The 19,680-nt window shown below is 36.7% G+C and overlaps 1 protein-coding gene across 2 annotated transcripts in view; it reads left to right on the forward strand.

The window, feature by feature from the left end:
* Nucleotides 1–13,308, forward strand: part of SYT6 (synaptotagmin 6) — a 176,196-nt gene extending 162,888 nt beyond the window's left edge. Inside the window, exons 6-9 of one of the 2 annotated variants that reach the window (XM_063297393.1) lie at nucleotides 1,328–1,499; nucleotides 3,327–3,477; nucleotides 10,442–10,549; nucleotides 12,961–13,308. In XM_063297393.1, coding sequence (XP_063153463.1) covers nucleotides 1,328–1,499; nucleotides 3,327–3,477; nucleotides 10,442–10,549; nucleotides 12,961–13,032 — 503 coding nt within the window. In that variant the 3' untranslated portion in view covers nucleotides 13,033–13,308. The remainder of the gene's footprint in view (nucleotides 1–1,327; nucleotides 1,500–3,326; nucleotides 3,478–10,441; nucleotides 10,550–12,960) is intronic. The other variant, XM_063297394.1, reaches the window with a different exon arrangement.
* Nucleotides 13,309–19,680: the final 6,372 nt, after the last annotated feature.

The following is a 19,680-nucleotide window of genomic DNA, read 5'->3' on the forward strand; positions in this document are numbered from 1 at the left end:
AGCTACTGTTGCCCTATTTTCTCTTTCCTTTTTTGCCTTCTCCCCCTGCTGAAAAAGAAAACTTTTAAATTTCTATTCTTGAAAACAGTTCACTGACATACAGCTTTACAACAAAAGTGATATGTAAAAGATATGCAAAACAGAAGAGTTAGGGGATGCCTATAAATCAGAGATGCTGATATCCTTGTATAGAATAATACATAGTATGAAGATGAGCAAAACATAAATAAATACATTGAAAAGAAGGCTCTTTTGGAAATGGAATGATGATTTATGATCACCAAGTCACTCCTTCTAAAGGAAAAAAAGTGGGGGGCACATACTTTATAAACACATGGTATCTAGGCTGGTGGATTCAAATTTTATTAGAAAAAATGTCTTGGTTAACCCTTCCTATTCTCTTAAATACTTTAATTAAGTATACATCCGCCACTGGATTTTCTGAAAAATTCAAGGGGTGGGGGGGACTACATTTTAAAGCTGACAAACCAAGCTTTCCCTGTCACATAGATTGAAGATAATTGTTGTGAGTAGGCTACAGTATACTCTTAATGAATTTTAAAAATCTAGACTAGATGAGAAAATGTTTCCAGCTGAAAATTACAAGCAGAATCGGAACCAAATTCTTGAAGTGTTTGATGCTCTTATTCAAGTTCCAACTAATGTCATTCAGCAATCCTTTCCCTTTACAGCAATTTTCACTCCTTTCAACAGTCAGCTAGCATGCCATGATCACTAAGCTTACTCATTTCTCAGAGGACCATTTTCAGGGTTTCCCCCTTATTTTTCAATTTTCTACTTCTGCAAGCCCTCCAGCCTGGTTAAATTTCTTTTTTATTTTTCATTTTAATTAACTATAGCATGTTTGCATGATCAAAAAAGAATCCTAAGGTATGAAAAGGAGTCTATATTGTCAAGCTCTAGTCCTGTCCATTTTTCACCTCTTCTGCCTAGACCTTACGTGCCTAGATGATATGAACGATATGCCTGTGAGGAATACTAGTTCTTGCAGGCCCCTGGACTGCACCTAGATAATCTTGACTGATCTTATTTCCCCACTGTTGCTAAGAAGGCAAAATGTATGTGACCATGAAATTACAGACAGTTGAGTTTGAGAGGCTTCTCATGTACAAAATGACTATGCCAATGTTCTATGCCAAAGAGCCAATGAATGTGAGGAGGCTGAAAGTGCAATTTGCCACCATAATTCTGCTTTCCTCTGTCCATGCGTTTATTCTCCAATTTTAGCTCATGTGAAGAGAGCACCCTTAAATATTGGGAGAAAAGAAAGTATTCCTCAACTCTTTGCTTTTCCCCTGTTCGCCAGATCCGTATGTCAAAGTGTCTTTGCTCTGTGATGGAAGGAGACTGAAAAAGAAGAAAACCACTATAAAAAGAAATACACTTAATCCTACCTATAATGAGGCAATAATTTTTGATATCCCTCCTGAGAACATGGATCAAGTCAGTCTGCTTATATCAGTTATGGATTATGACCGGTAAGTGGGAGTCTTTGCAATCTATAAATCCCATCTGGGTCATTTTCATGGTGTGATTCATTTGATTACATGTAGCTTGTACCAAGAAAAATTGTGTGGCTAGAAAGGTTAAGTTATATTCTTGTTTTCTGTTGTTTGAGCAGGTTGAACATATTTCTGAATTCCCATTGTTTCTGATAAGAACATGTTTAGTTTTCTCCATAGTGATAAATTCTGTTGATGACGAGAACAAAATTGACATTCTGTCAGAACTCTTAGTTACACAGAAAGCCTTTCAAAATTGACATGTAGGCAAATCTCATAGAAAGCATATGTTCCACCCAGTGTCTCTACTTATAAGAACAGTCCACATCTTCATTGCAAATTGAACTAAATCACTGTCCCTGTTTTATTTACATTTTTGACTTTGGGGATGGCTTGTTAGAATTCTTTTTATTAATTTTTTATTCTTTAGGGGTTAATTCCTTCCACAGAATTTCTAATACTAAGAAAAGGTGGATCACTGTAATTACAACCCATTTCAAATTGGTTTGTATTCACTCATAATGATGTGCTCATCCTGTTTTCACATCAATTTACAAAATTAATTATTAATAAATACATGAAAATTTGCTTAGTTTATTGCATACTTTTAAATGTGTTTTATCCTGAATGGTGAATACATACTAGAAAGATGAGATAAATAGCAATTTTTGCATGCATTCTTTAAAAGCCCCTAGATTTTATAAGCATTTAATACATTTTTGAGTTATCATAAAATAAAGAGAATTCTGTATTTGCATGACATTATTCTAAACTGCTGATTGTAAGAAAGTTATGTGTTTTAAATATATCTTGAAGAATATCCTGTTGGATTCTGAATTTATTTCAGTTTACTGAGGTAGGTCTTCAGTAGCATGTGTTAATGGCAAGGAAGAGGACTCAGATATTGATTCTTTATGTGAGACTTGGAATATCTGTTTTAAACAGAATACGTGATAGCTGGAATATGTATATTACACTGCTGCTTATTTCTCTAACACAAGTCCAATGCTTTCAATAAGTCTACCAGATTTGGACTGCAAAAATCTAGACAACCACTACAGTATTCTACATCTTCTTGCTGCCATCTAGTGGTTGTCCATATTTTTACAGCCCAGATTTTATAGCTCTTCACACAGATCCTGTTTGGCTTTTCCCTATTATTTTTGAATTGAGGTCCTAGTTCATTGTTTTCTTAACAAATTAAGATAATAAGTTGAGAACAAAGACTGGTTTATAATTCTGTGGGTTTTAGAGAAGAAGTCAAGGATCTGGTCTAGACAGTGCTGAGTAATTATGGGTTTCCCTGGTTTGTTTAATATTCAGTATTCTGATTTCATGTAATATTGCAATCACATTGATCTGTGATGGGATATCATCTTTCCCGAGTTTCTCTGCCTCAGTTAGCTCAAGGACATGAAGAAAACCAACTGGTATGGATTCTTTTATAACGGATATGTTTGGGGATGTTAATACCTGCTGAATGCCTGTTATTCAGAGATTAAAAATACACAATTTCTGATAGTTGTATTTGGGGAATCATGGAGAAATGTAGGGACAGAAGATCAGCAGTGGAAAAAGTTACATTACTAGCTTAGTTCTCACAAAATATCCTGAACCTGGAAAGAGAAATAAAGCAATAATAAAATGTGGGAAAACCAGAAAGACTATTCCTAGTGAACAAAAGGAACTCCATAGGGTTGTTCACTCATAGAGAACTAAGAAGAGGAAACAGGATTAATGAGCCAATTGCCAAAGGGAATAAAAGTGTTGAAAACATGTCCTACATGTGATTATTGCTTTCAGAGTTGGCCACAATGAGATTATTGGGGTTTGTCGTGTGGCAAACAATGCTGAGGGACTAGGCCGAGACCACTGGAATGAAATGTTGGCTTATCCACGTAAACCAATTGCACATTGGCATCCACTGGTAGAAGTGAAGAAATCCTTTAAGGAGGTATGTAAAGATTTATAATTTTCTTCAATACATGTCTAATAGACATTTTAGTAGACTGAAAAGGATTTTTCTGAAAACCTTCCATTTGTACCTTATAACAAGAATTTATAACAAGCACTACAGCTCTATATACAGTAAACAGTACATGTGGATATTGGCTATTTCAATTCACACACATCCTTAACCATGAGTTATATCAGAGAACATGCAGCAGCACAGAGATGCTATATCAGAGCTTGATAAGACATGGTTCAATCATGGTTTATGGAATACAACACAGTTGACTGGGTTCACCCAACAATTTAAATAATCACCTATAGCTTCTCAGCTGCCATGGCTGTGTTCACACAACATGCTAAGCCAAAACTAGAAAAACTATTATGATCAATGCAATATGTAAACCCAGCCATTGTGACAAACTGTATCAGAGTAAGGCCTTCACATGTAGCAGTGTGTTACTCATGACTTTTGAAGCAGAGAACTGGATGGATATAGTGGAAAAAATAATGATGTGGTTCTTTGCAGAAGCAGAGAAATAATCTGCAATCTCCAAAGCTTTTCCTTTATTAATATGCTCCAGCCACAAGACAGGAATACCACAAAAGTCTTATGTTTTGGTGGGAAATTTATAGAAGCAAGATGAACTCTTGAACAGTTTCTGCTATGTTGGAGGTCTACTGCATCTTAAATAAAAATTTGACTGTAGAGGATTTTGTTAAATAAAAGAAACTATTACCAAACAGAAACAGTGGCTAAATGGGAAATCCAGCTGCAATAAATATGTAAAGATTTGTCACAGATGGGTATAACATGCTAAAACACATGGGATAAACTAAAAAAAGAAGAAGAAAAAGTAGAAGTTGGTTGCAATGGTTCATTTGACAATATAAAAAGCCACCAAAATAGAAAATGTAGTCTTGTAGAAGATATGCAGTGCAATACTCAAAGGGAGAGCTTTAATTAAAGCTAAGTAAAGTCTTGATTTTACAGTCCATTCAGACAGAGTGACTATTTAATCCAAATTTCATTCATACCAATTTCTGTCATTATGTCCATCAGTTTACAACATTAATCCATTAAATGGGTGTGAAATCTAAACAGATTTCTGTTTCATCAGAATGTCTGCTAAATTAAGGTCAATTAAACCAAGGGTTCACTATATAGATATTATTTTATATACTTAATAGTACATATTTTGAGGAAAAGAACTTCTTGACAGAAGTATCCCTGTGCTCCTGATCTGAATATTAGGTATTCCAAATTTGTTTGGGGTGGGGTTCAAGAATTTCAGGAAAGAAATTGCTTGCCAGGTCAGCAAGAATCTGTTTAAGCTACCTACTCAAGGGAGGAAAAACTACTGTATATCTGAAACCTGTCCTATTGAGATGATCAGCAACATTATGAAATTTTCAAGCCATCTTATTACTCAATAAATGGCTTTGAAAATATTTGCTGAATTAAAGCTGGGGAACCTGCAGTGGTGGAGTTCCATCAGCCTCAGCCAATATAACCAATGATCAGGGGTGGTGGAAGTGGTAATCCAACAGCATTTGGAGGACAATATGTTCACCAGTCCTGCTGTAAATAGACTGCATTTTCTTATTGTATACTGCTTTTCCAACAACATCTAGCTCAACGCAGTTCCTCATAATGAAGAATATAGAAAACAGAAAAATATGTTTTTCTCAATATAACAATATCATGCTAAAAAACATATCAGCATATCAGCAATGCAAAATAAAACATTTAGTGAGTGCAGTTAAAACACATCAAGATAAAAAATCAATATTTACCCCAATACAACAGCATAATACAAAATATTTTTAAAAATAAACAGCCTTAAGTCACAAAGCAAACTGATTTGCATAGTAAGATAAGTGTAGAGTGCCTTTTGGCTGCCTACAAAAGGAGTTTTGTGCTTTGAAGCAAGCTCAGTTTGTATAAATAATCTTAAGATTCAGGAGACCAGCTGGGAGGCCTTTCCCTACATTCCCCTTCTCCAGTTCCCCATCTCTTCCTGTTGTCTGTGAATCTGAGGCTGTTGAAGATCCATCAGGGATAAGAAGTTGTTGGACTCCTAAAAAAAGCACTTCAAGTACGTGTATGCTCTGCATCTGCCACTATAGCTTGACCCCAAAACATGCTCTTGTTTTATTTTAGAAGTATATCAAGCAAGGCAAAAAGAAATTGCTCTGAACATTTTCTGAAGGAGGGGTTGGGATCTTCACTGAAGCAGAAACTCATTTAAACAAGAGCTAGTTTTAGCATTTAATCAAATATATAAATAGTGAGTTACCTTGCTGCCCCAGGGAACCAAATATTTTTTCCAGATGCAAATTAAAAAAAAAAAATCTTGGCTTCCATGGCCTTTTTTTTTTCTTTTATTGAAGTTCAACTCTGAAGACTACAAGCAACATTTCCAAAATTGCAACTGCTATTTTTTGTAATTTCCAGCAATATTATGCAGCAGCCATTTGCTTTAAAAGATTTCTCTTGCCCCTTCTTTTACCTTCTACTCCCATAGTTCCCTAATAGTATGATATTTGTAGTCCAACACATCCAAAGAATCCCAGGCTGAGGATTAAGAATTAATCTCAAGAATTAGATTTAGAGGTCAGAGAACAGCCGAATAATTGTTTCAAACTAGATTAGAAAGAGGGGACAGTGAGCTTTTAGTGAGGAAACAAATTCCAAGGGCTTGGTCATGGGAAGACTATCCATCTATCCATCGATTCAGATACTGAATGAGCCCAAAAATACCAAGCAGCATCAGATCTGATTAGTACTTGGATGAGAGTCCACCATAGAATCTCAGAGCTATAGGATCAAGTAATCCTGGAAGAAGTCAGTGGCAAATCATTTCCATATTTTGTCCCAAACTCATATTGAGGGGTCTCTATCTTCCCCAGATAGAGTATAGTACGTGCATACCTTCAGTTTGTAATTTGGGAAAGGAGATGCTGGCCAACCATTTCCAAATACCATGTGCCTCCTCAGCTTTTGTTCACCATGGATTTAGTTATACATACACTGATCCTGGTGATGCTTTCTTCTATCAGCCTCTGCTTGTCTGTTGGATCACCCATTCCACTGAATGCATGGCTTAACTTGATTGTATTGATTATGAACGCCTACTGTATGAGAAAAAACATGATCATCACAGGCATGAAGAAACAGCAGCAGATGGAAACAGACACAGTATAGGACTTGTAGGTGGTTGAGAAGTTGGCCTTTGTCCAGTCAATTTTGCCTGTTCCATACATTTGGTCTAGGAAGAACTTGGTTCATTGTATAGTTTTTAAAACAGGTCACTTTAATGTTTAAAGCTTAAAGATTGTTCCTTTAAAAATGACTTCTTCCACCTGTTGTGCTTTGGAAAATTATTTTTTTCTATAGCCTTTCCTGATTGCAAAGTGTACACAACTGATTTCTTACAAGTGCCTAGTATATCATGTCACATAATAATCACTAGCATCTCATGGTAGTATAAAGCTCAATTCTTTGTCCTCATCTTCCTCCCACCCATCAAAATGATACTTTGGGCTCCAGTTTATATAAATACAAATTTTCATTGTGGAAAAAAATTCACAATTGCACCTATAATATTGTATACTGTGTGGCTCATCTGATAAAATGATCACCCCTACATTGTGTAAGGAGAGTCAGGAATAATTATAAGCTGAAAATGAATGCTGACTCACTTGCAAGACCCATATGTTGTAATATAGAAAATGATCTCTGACAACTTCTGGTTGCGGCAATTAAATGCCACTTAACATATTAAAACAATGTATTTTAAATTATATTCATAAAATATTTTATGTATACCTAAAATGTAATGAATACAGCAAACATATGGTCCAACTGTGTTTATCACATGCTCATTCAGTAAGGACTGACTGAGGCTCTTTTTTTTTTTCCCCTGATCATGTCCAATTCTTGGCGACTGCCTGGACTAGTCCCTGCAGTTTTCTTGGCAAGATTTCAGAAGTGGTTTGCCATTGCCTCATTCCTAGGGCTGAGAAAGAGAGACTGGCCCAAGGTCACCCAACTGGCTTCATGCCCAAGGTGGGACTAGAACTAATGGTCTCCTGGTTTCTAGCCTGATGCCTTAACCACTACACCAAACTGGCTATGATGACAACTTTTTCTCTTATTGTGCTTTTTCAAATATAAATCCTCCCAAATTCAATCAGACTTTTGTTGTTGTTTATTCGTTTAGTCGCTTCCGACTCTTCGTGACTTCATGGACCAGCCCATGCCAGAGCTTCCTGTCAGTCGTCAACACCCCCAGCTCCCCCAGGGATGAGTCCGTCACCTCTAGAATATCATCCATCCACCTTGCCCTTGGTCGGCCCCTCTTCCTTTTGCCCTCCACTCTCCCTAGCATCAGCATCTGCTCCAGGGTGTCCTTCTTCTCATTATGTGGCCAAGGTATTTCAGTTTTGCCTTTAATATCATTCCCTCAAGCGAGCAGTCTGGCTTTATTTCCTGGAGGATGGACTGGTTTGATCTTCTTGCAGTCCAAGGCACTCTCAGAATTTTCCTTCAACACCACAGTTCAAAAGCATCTATCTTCCTTCGCTCAGCCTTCCTTATGGTCCAGCTCTCGCAGCCATATGTTACTACGGGGAACACCATTGTTTTAACTATGTGGACCTTTGTTGTCAGTGTGATGTCTCTGCTCTTAACTATTTTATCGAGATTTGTCATTGCTCTTCTCCCAAGGATTAAGCGTCTTCTGATTTCCTGACTGCAGTCAGCATCTGCAGTAATCTTCGCACCTAGAAATACAAAGTCTTTCACTGCTTCTACATTTTCTCCCTCTATTTGCCAGTTATCAATCAAGCTGGTTGCCATAATCTTGGTTTTTTTGAGGTTTAGCTGCAAGCCAGCTTTTGCACTTACCCCCAAGTAAATATAGATATATAAGACTTACCCCCAAGTAAATATAGATAAGATTGCTGCCATGATCAGTAAGCATTGATCTGCCAGCAAGAAGGGTGCACATTCTGGCAGTATAAGACTCTGAAAATCATTAACTGGATAAAGCTTTGATCATATCTAAAGACTAGATTCAATGTTTTCCTTCATTTTTAGAAAGCTCTTTGATCCATTAGAATTTTCCATGAAAGGGGCAGGGAGGATTTTACAAAGTACCTCTTTTTTTCCTGTAGCATCTTATATCATCACTTGTAGTTTTTTTAAGGGTTATCAACTCTCCACTACAGAATTTGGTACTCATCAGAAGCTTCAGAAAGAAGGGAATATTTGTAAAAAAAAAAAAAAAAAAGATTGAATTCTAAACAGCTAGCTATAACTTTGGTCATAGTTACACTTTTTATTTTGAAGACAAGAAGTAGAATAGACTCAAGTTATCTAGAGCATTAAAAGGGATAGTTGGGGGCCAGAATTTACAGCCCTCACATAGCAGACTGGGCCTAGAAAAATGCCACATCAAAAAGAATAATACAGGACCTTGCTCCCCTCATTGAGATGTAAGCTTTTACAGGTGCTAATTACTATCACAAGACTCTACCTTTAGGACCAAGTACAAAATGTACTCCTTTGATCTGCTTTTGCTAAGAAAAACTCTGAGCAACATGCAGGGTCGGGAAGCATTCATGAATAAATAAACAAGTGAAAATCCCAAACCACCAAACCAAACATTATACAATATGCTGTTCCTTTGCGGATGTGAAAAATATGAACCAGATGTCTCAGATGTTGGACATTGCAACCTTGTGCACAAGAAGAGATGGGGGATTCTCAGAGTACTGAAGAGACCTAATTAAGAATCTGTGGAAAACAAGTGGGAAGAACTAAGACACAGACTGCAAGCCTTTATGTTGTTGAAAACACCACTCCAGATCTGCCAAAAATAAACCTTACATCTACTAACATCTGGCCATTTACTGAACATCTACAATATAACTTTTGGTAGCACTTACCATAATTTTCAGTAATATGGAAGGAGGACTCTGGACTGCTAACTGAAAATCCTAGTGTCTTTTTCTTAGGGCTACCACATTTGAACTGCAAAAATCTGTATGACTACTAGATAGCAGGAAAGAGAGTTTTCTGTTTCTCTTTTCTTTTCTGCAATCTTGTGGTCCCCTGTATTTTTGCAAAGCAGATCTGGTAGCCCTACGTTTGTTCACCAAATTAGAACTTGATATTAATCTGGTACATGTGGGACTGTTGTTTTGCTTAGCATTTGTCCTGCGTGGAGGCAGGGTGGGCTTCTTTTTGTACTGCCCTCACCTAGTTGTCCCAGCAAAGCTTATCAATTCATGACACAGTAACAGATTTTGTTCTTCAACTGGCTTGTCACAGAGCCTGATGCTGATCAGGGTTGAAAGGGAGTGACAGACCCAAGGTCACCCAACTGATTTCTGTGCCTAAGAAGAGTCAAGAAACCTAGGTCTCCCCACTCCTAGTCCAGCACCTCAGGATATGGCCAGACTGAAATTGCTCATATATTGTATTTCATATGTTGTCTTATTATTATAATTAGTCAGTATTCAAAAGACGATATTCATACTTGCTTTTGATAAAAATGTCATGGTTTTTAGTGGTCTTGCAATTGCATAGGATGTGATCCAAGAAAGATGGGGAGGGGAGTTAGCATGGGAAGAAGTAATAGCTGGATTGCAATGGCATGACTTTGAATCTCATTAGAACTATTACTGAGGTAGCAATCTCTAGTGATCAGCCTTCCCTAAGCTGATACCTTCTGGTGCATTGTAGTTATAGCTCTCAGAATTCCCAGCTAGCATGGCCAAAGGAATTTTAGAGGTTGTGCTCCTAACATATTTGCATGGTACCCGGCGAGAAAGTCTATTATGAGTATGATTTAACCACAGCCAAACTGAAACAACTCCTTAGCGCTAATCACTATTAGCACACAACATGCCCTATAGAAACCATCTGCAAATGACCCTTTATGTATTTCTGCCAACAGCAAAATCCAGCACCTGGATTGAATGTCCCCAAGGCAGTGATGCCTGTAGCAGAACCATCCCAACATTCCCTTTCTACTATGATGCTGTCTTCCTCCAAATATTCCAAGGTATCAGACAAGGGTCATTCTTTACACAAAAATCTATTTAAAACTATAATGACAATTTCTAAATTTTTAAAACAAACCTTGATGGGCAAAGGGTTGGCAAAGGTTTTGGTAGAAAGAGCTTGGCTATATCTAGTATTGTGGCAGATCATCATCAAATCATTACTATAAAACATTTATAATTTAATAAAGCCACTTCAAACTTTTGAGACCATGACACTGATTTGTTTAAAAAATACTCAGGTATTTCATGAGACTAGGTGACACCCTAGGGTACTTGTTCAAAACTAATTTCTTTTATCTATTCAGAACAAATAAAACATCTTTAGAAAGAAATCATCATACATGGAATCAATCTCAAACTCCTCCAGATGAAAACAGTTTACAATTACTTCTTAGAATTTTTTTTTTAAAATATTATTTACTCTATAAGTTGTTGGTTTATATAAGAGAAATTCATTCTATTAACAGAAGATCAATATGAAACTGATATTGTACTCTGCACAGACTTATCTAGTTGCTCAGACCATCCCTTCTGTTACCTCTTGCATTCTTTGAAATGAAATACATAGAAGAAGAGAAAACTGTATCTCTTTCTAGGGACCCTGCGGTGTAGTGGCTAGAATGTTGAATTAGGATTGGGGACAGATCGCTTGAAATCCCCATTCAATCATGAAGATAATCATGAACATGAGTTTATATTAGGGCTTGTCTCTCAGTCTGATTTACCTCACCAGGTGCTTGTGAAGATGAAATGCTGAAGGAACACCAGATATGCCTCCTTTTTGGATGAAAGATAAGATATATACAATCAATAAATAAAAATTATTGTTTATATGGCCACACACCTAGCCTGGTACATTCATAGTCGACATTTTTAAATATAGTCTCATAGCATTGTATGAATACATCTTTCTGTGGTCCTTTCTTTTTTTCTCCTTGGTGTGGATTTTTACTTTAGTATTTTTTTTTCTTATGAACATAAAATGTAAGACAATGTTCATATCAAAATCTGGGTGTTGATCTATGGAAAGCATTCCAAAGATACAGTAAGTGGTGACATCTTTGAAATATCTGAGCCCTATATAGGTGGAAGCACAGCAGTATATTTGTGGGTTCACTGACATAAGTGTCTGGAACAATCAACAATGAGGTCATGTATTATCATGACATTATTATGAAAATCACATTTCTCAATACATTTCATTTCAGCTATCATATTCCCCTTTGACTATGTTGGCTGGGGATTATGAGTGCTGACATCAATATTTGTAAAGAGCACCAAGTTGGGAAAATATATTTTATTATGTCCTTCTTCACATTTACAGAAACCCTTTTATTCCATCATCTCTCTATACCTTTGTCTCCATAACTGTAAATCTGTGGATAAGAATTTTTGTGTTTTTTAAAAAAATTATAAACATTAAATTTGGGGAAAATGATAAATAATGGTAATTATGACCTTGTAAGTGGTGCTAACTAGAGTACTAAAATTGTTCTTTGCTCAAATTCAACTTGTTATCCAGTATAAACACTAGCTTTCTCAGTGCCTATGTCAAGATAATAATCTCCATCATATGATCCAGTGTGGACTTCTTGAATCGTTTTTGCTGTTATCATAACTCTCTGTCTTTACTAAGGCCCCCTCCAGAGACATCGCCTTCTTAACACTATCTACAGCTTTCAGAAGCTGTATTTTTTAATAATGAGGAACTGGGCAAGAAACATGTTTCCTCTTGGCCTACATTAGGTCTCTTTCCCATTTCCCCCATTTCATACATTCTATTGTAATTTTAAAATTCAGCGAATTGTAGACAGTACTGATTTATTCTCACTGTGCAAAAATGTAAAAAGTTTCCAGAAATGCTAACCTCCATTTAGGAAAGCTGTATTGTTGTGAAATATAATAATAAAATGAATAGTACTTGACATTCCAGGAAGCCACAGACAGCTTAACAAGCAATTGCTCATCTCTTCCAAATCCAATCTCAAGATTTCAGATGAAAATAGTTAGCCATATTGATAATTCAATATTAGAATTTTATTTTCAAGATATTTTAAATCCAGACCTAATCATCCCTAGTGTAGAACATTTAAATCACAGTTCTTTCTTATTTTCCCCCCATTTATTTATTGGTTTCACTATAAGCATGATTAAGACTGGATTCAATCCAAAGATACTTTTGAGTGTGTACACTCCTACATGCAGGTGTTCAAGCATATTAATGCTTGCCACTAGGTCCATGGAAAGAAATGCACAATTGTCATTGGGTCCTCTTTTACATTTAAACTAATGGGATCACCCACTTATGCAGGGGTTTCATTGGTGCCTAAGCACAAATAGAAGAACTAAATTAGTTTGTGAACTGCTTATGGCTATATTAAATAATCAGCTGCCTTTCTTCTTCCTACAGTGGCATGGCCGTGCAGCCAGCTTTGACAGTCAAGGCTCCTGCCCCTCTCCCAAACCACCTTCAACACCATGATCCATCAAGTGGTGAATCTAATGGGCCTCAACCAAATTATTTTTGTTTTGCTTTGATATTTTTGCCACGGGTCCTGAATTCTGATTCAGCCTATTGCTGAGTAGCAGAAGACTGGGGTCAGACATTAAGAGTCCTTGTTTCCACAATGAAAAAGGCAGCAAAACTTTTTGACAGTGGTGTTTGTCGTAGTCATTTCTATCTCTCAAGGTGATGTACTCTGCGCTTTTCACTTTTTGGCTATGGCTGCCAAAGAGAAGAGAAGAGAAGAGAAGAGAAGAGAAGAGAAGAGAGAAAGAACAAGGAAGGAAGAAAGGAAGGAAGGAAGGAAGGAAGGAAGGAAGGAAGGAAGGAAGGAAGGAAGGAAGGAAGGAAGGAAGGAAGGAAGGAGGCATGGGCTGGAACTCTGGCCTGTAAAATAACATGTAAAATAGTTATTTCTGTGTGTATAAAGGGACAAATAATAGAGGGCTGTTGTACTTCTGCAGATCATCATGCAGATTTAAAAGAGACAGCAGAATGAAAAATGAGAAGGCCTTGATTAGGCTCCTTGTGACATGTGAACACCCTTTTGTTACTGTGATCAGTGAGACATTACAGCTTTTCTTATTCATGCTGTGATGTTCATGGAGTCTGTGAAATACACCCCAGCCTGTCCTTTGGTGTGTTTAAAGAGTTGCTAATTCCTCAGGGAGAAATTATCCATTTTTTTGTAGTTGTGTTCTTGAAAGAGCCTTTTGCATGAGTTCAGCTGCTTAAGGTCCTGTGAACTCCTGTGGCAGTTCTGCACTGATTACAGGTTTGTGAACTTTTTTTTTAAAATCTCTGTTTCTCTTTTCTATATTGATTTCCCATCTCTCTCTTTCTCTTTTTCCTGAGAGTAGTTAAAATTGCTATGTTTATGAGGGGTTTTTTTCCATTTTGATTTAGTACAGGTTTCATCAAGAAGCAAATTCATTGAATTAAATTAGCTTGCCACGATTTTCTTTTTTGTAAGAATTTTATTAAGTTTGAAGCAAAGATAAAAGCTACATAAAAACAAAAAACTACAAAGGAAAAAAAAAACTTAAAAAAGTGTAGAAACACAAGATAAAAATTTTCAAAATTACAAAAAGAGGTAAATTCTGACTTTTAACAGCAAGGATACACAACAATTTTCCATAATCAATCCCTTACTCTATATTAAACCAAAATCATGTTATTTCTATAAATCATTCCATTGGCACATTATAAAATTAATAAATACAGTTGCTCCCTCCCCTTATATTAAAAGAAAAAATATATATAAACCTCCTGCCCCCACAAAGATAACATTTATTTATTTCCTTCCTACTACTATTCTATACATTCTTGTCTACTATAATAAAGATCAAACTAAAAAACATATAAATTGTCTGCCATTGTACTTGATAATACAATTTTAATAATCTTAATCATATTAAACCCAAAACCAGACATTTATTATTTTTTATTATACCTTAATAATCTTAATCTAAATCATTAAAGATAAATGAAATCAGCCAAACCCTAAAAGCAATCCAGATAAATATTTTTTCACCCTTATCCCACTTTAAAATAAACCAGAGCATTTACATATCCCCACAATACGTACAGAGCTTTTTTCTTAAAAAAAATCGAACAGCCCAAGTGGCCCCTCAAAAACTCTGAATTCTCTTCAGAAGACTTCCTGTACATAATAATCCTTCTTTTCCATGGCGTTCCATCAGAAGATCAATTTCACTTATGGCTTGCAACTGGATCTCTCCCTTTAATTTCTTCAACTCGACTATCCGATCTTCATCCAGCATTTCAACAGAAGTCCCGGTCTCACTCTTAGAAGAGACATTTCTGTCACTGTTGAATTCCTCAGTTTCATACATGACATCCCCAACCAGATGACACATTTTAGACCTCATATTTCCCACAATATCCTGAATGTCTTGCATAAAAACTTGGTAGGAGTCAGAAAGAATCTGTTTAAAATCTTGTTGGAAGTCAGAGAAAGTCTATTTAAAATCCTCCATGTCTCAAGCAGTAGATTATGGCGCCCCCCAGGAGCTTAACCAGTGAAAGCTGAAGATATGAAAGAATTCCAGAATGTCTTTATATAAGCGAAAGTGAGATATGCAGACAGTTCCCCAGGGAAAGTAGAAACAGAAAACTGAAAGTTCGAAACAGCCGATTCAACATGTAGGAAAATGCTAATATCTTCAAATTTAATACAGAAATAATAACAGGGAGACAATTATTTACTCTCAATCCTCCTTAATATTTAGAGGGAAAACAAAGTCCTAAACTTTAAAAAAATGTTTTCAAAAATTGATCCCAAAAACGATAAGCACCAAGACAGCCAGCTTCTCCTTGCTGTATAAAGCCTCTCTTAGGGTACGCATACTTAAAAGAAATATAAATTGGGTGATATAGAAATGGGGTGGCTGGTCTTAGTGTCCCTTTAAGGCTACAGTGCAGCTTGGAAATGGTGACATCCCAGCCTCCTGGTTCGCTCTTACCAGTCAAACACGAACGCTGTTTGCAATCTTCAGACTGCAAACAGCCGTCCAGAGGACAGATGGGGTGATTCCTGGTGTTTTCCTTCTTCTGGAAAACACTCCTGGGCTTCAGGAAAAACCTGCCTGAGCCCGAAAAAACTGCCGCGTTGTCAGTTCTGCCCACTGAGCCCACAGGCACAGCTGTTCAGTCTGCCATGTCCCCACCAGAAGTCACCACAATTATCATCAAAGTTAACTTCTTTAAATTTTTGAGCTCAAACAGGGAGACATTTCCTTTGCCTCCTCCTCCCCCCCTGCAAAAATGAAAGGTTTGTTTATTTATCTATCTATCAAATGTATATTGCCGCATATCTCACAAATAGTGACTCTAGGTGGCGTACAACAATTAAAACAATAAATATATAAAAACAGTCATTATTAAAATATAAAACAGTATTAAAACATAAAAACCACAAGACACAAGAGAGAGTGAATGTTAACCACAATCATGAAGCCATCTTAACATTTCACTGGTCCCCTGGGACCCCCAGGCCTGATGACATAGCCAGGTCTTGAGGGACTTCCAGAACATTAACAGGGATGGAGCCAACCTCACTTCGGAGGGGAGGATGTTCCATAAGGCGGGCATCATGGCAAAGAAGGCCTGCCTCCTGGGACCTGCCAGGTGTAGTTCCCTAACAGACAGGATCCACAGCAGGCCTTCTCTGCCAGATTTAATGTGACAGGCAGATATCAGGGTTACATATTTTCTGCCAATGTTTTCAGAATAATTATTTCTGACACAGTTTTGTTTCCTTTTCTTTGTAAAATCACAAGGTTTTCACACGGCATTTATCTGTATCTGATTTTGAGGGTGCTAATATGTAATCTCATTCTGATGCCCATTTGCCAGCCATTGCTTAAAATGCCTTTCTATTTCTGCCCCTCTCATCTGCTCTTACAGCCAGTTTGTACACTGTTCAAATGCAGCAATCAAGTAAACTATACTAGATTAACATGGCTCTTTCTGGGAATTTATTATTATCTTTTCTCTCCTATTCCTAGAATCATTTTTAAACATACTTTTTAATTTCTCCAGAGACATTCAGAACTATCTGGTCCCTTGGCCCCTTCATAGCCAAGCAGCATGCTTGCGGTAAGCCCATGCTGCAAATCTTGGCAAGTATTTTTTTTTCCCCAGTGCAAATACTGAAAGCCAGTTGATATTAAAGCTACTTCAGCTCAAGCCTTGTACGTACATTATCTTCAATATCCTGGGACCTGCTCTGACTTATGTAACTGCTTCTATGCTATTGCAAGAACAACTGAAAGGTAGCAGTCATAGTGGCAAGGCTGCTGATATGTGGTTCCTACAATACCAGCATTATCAATCCCATATGTATTGTTGCTCAGCGATGAAGACTTAATGCTGGCACTGCTGGCACTGATGAAGCTTGTAAAGTTTTGGCGTAAATAGAGCTCTGTTAATCTACCTATGGAAACAATACTTTTAAAAGAAACATAATATACAAATATTGATGATCTCAGCTTAAAGTATTAACTTTCCAGAATTTTCATTGTTTGAAAAAAAATTACTCTTCTTTTGGGGATCAATATTTTAAGCACAATGAGAAGTAGAGAAACTTGAATACATCTAGTTTCATTGAACTCAACAGAACTAAATTGTACTGTTAACCTTTCTCCACCCTATTAATTTCAGTGGGAACTGAGATGTCTCTAGCTTTCTCTAATATTTCTCCATCCAGCACAGATGATCCATGCCTGGAAGCAAAGGTCTAAATAAGGATAATCATTCTGGATCCAATTCTCCAAAGGCCCAATGGTGCTGCTAGGATGAGGGTATATACATCTTGTGGTATATATGTAATACCTCTTCTGTACTGTGCACTGACAAATAAATTAACAATGCTTATTACTGGCTTAAAAACACTGGCCATCTCTTCAGTAGGTAGAGCCAATACCCAGGGGCCATCAGTTTAAGAATTTCTGGATCAGAGAAATCAGTTACAATGTATTTATGGTTACCCACAATGAGTTTTCATGAGTCTTAATGATGACTTAGTTTACAGTAAATACCTCTGCTAAACTTCTTCCATATAGGTTTTGTCAGGCTTTTCATCTACATGACAGGGATATTATTGTTTCTTTCAAGTGATATTTGAAATACTTTGTTTTAGATTTGCAATATTACCTGTAATGGCAGAAGTGTTCTCAAATTATCACTGTACATTAACGTTCCACCCAAATACACTCAGTGCTGAGCCCAACATTTTTAACAAATACTTTTAAAATGTAATCATAATCCTTATCTACACTCTGCATTAATGTTCTGACTCACTGATCTGAAAACTTTCCAGACTTCTGTAAATAACTTTGCAGGGAATTTTTGTTCGGTGAAAGACCAATTTGTTCTAGCTCCTCACCACACCTTGTGTCTTAATTTCCTCTGTATGTGCCACGTGCTACAGGAGCATCAGTCTAATAAAGTGACTTTTTTTGGAAACTCTTGTCTTGGGCATTATTTTGTTTTTTCAATTTCTTTTCTGCAATGAGGAAGGGGAGCAGCCAGTTATTTAATAAAACAACATTTTGTCAGATAAAAAAAAGACAAATTTTATGATTATTAGCTGCCCAGAGTCACTGGTTTGAGATGGGCAACTATATTAAATAAATAAATAAATAAATAAATAAATAAATAAATAAATAGAAATAAGCTGAAAAGTACAGCCTAGTTTCTGTTTAGGAAAGGCACTTGTCATCTTACTTTAGGAAAGGCACTGTCAGAAATGAGTGATGGCTTTGAGAATAAGAAGCTTTCAGGTAGACTGTTGAATACAATGCATCTTATTGTAGCTTTCACCAACATGGTGCCTTTAGATGCGATGGTCATATTTCCAGCCAGCGTGGTTTCATACACCCTTAATGTAATAAAGGAATGGGTTTCAAAGGTCATCAAAAGTTGAAAGGTAGCTTTTTAAGCTTGCAAGCTAGGAGATTTAAATAGTATTGAAAATTTGTGTAATTTTGACGATGGGACATCAAGTTGATGTCAACTCTTAGCATCTACACAGATAGGGTGATATATCCTCAGTCTGGCCCTTCAGATCTTCCAATGGTGACCCCATCACCTCTGGAATCGAGTCCATCCACCTTGCTGCTGGTTATCCATGTTTTCTCTTTCCTTTCCCAGCATTATAGACTTCTCAAGAGACTAGGATCTTCTCATAATGTGTCCAAAATACAATAATTTGAGCCAGGTGATTTGTACTCAAGTGAGAATTTCAGATTGACTTGTTCTGTGATCCATTTGTTTGTTTCCCTAGCTATCCATGGTAATCTCGGGATTCTTTTCCAACAACAAAATTCAAAAGTGTCAATATAATTTCCCTCCTGATTCTTCAGTGTAGATTTTGATTTTCCTTTAATCAGTTTTATTTTCCTTTAATCAGTTACTATCTCTCCTTTGGCATCCTTTATCATACCAATTCAAGGTTGGAACCTCCTTCTGAGTTCAGAGATCTTTTGGAAGACTTTCTTTGTTTTTTTGGGTCTGTCTCTACTTTTGATGTCTTTACATATATCACTGTAATACTGCTTCTTGTCTTTTCTAATAGCTTTCTGACATTCTTTGTTAAGTTCCTTTCTGAGCTCTTTGTTTTATTGGCTTTAGTTTCTCTTCTCTTCTTGGCAATTTCCACTATTTGTTTTGACTTCTAGTTTGCTTTCTTCTCTTTTTTGGTCTTTGGCAGTTTCTTTTCACATTCATCCTTAACAATTCCTTTGATTTCATTCCAGAGTTCTTCTGGTTCCCAATCAGTGAGGTGCAGGACTTCAAAGCAATTCCTGATGTTCTCCTTGAAAATTGTGGGCCTACGTTCAAAATGATATTGTGGAAACTGACTGGCTTTGTTCTTCTGATTTAGCTTGATTCGACACTTGCACATGAACAGTCTGTGATCTGTTCCACAGTCAACCTCTGATTACATCTTTGCTATTATAACTGAGCTCTTCCACCTTCTTGTACTAATAATATAGTCAGTTTGATTTCTGTGTACTCCACCTGATAATGTCTAAGTACATAAGCATCATTCTGGTTGTTTGAAGACTGTGTTAGCAATGAAGAAATCATTGGATTGGCAAA

This window comes from Candoia aspera, chromosome 3 (assembly GCF_035149785.1).
Source record: "Candoia aspera isolate rCanAsp1 chromosome 3, rCanAsp1.hap2, whole genome shotgun sequence".
Classification (NCBI taxonomy): domain Eukaryota; kingdom Metazoa; phylum Chordata; class Lepidosauria; order Squamata; family Boidae; genus Candoia; species Candoia aspera.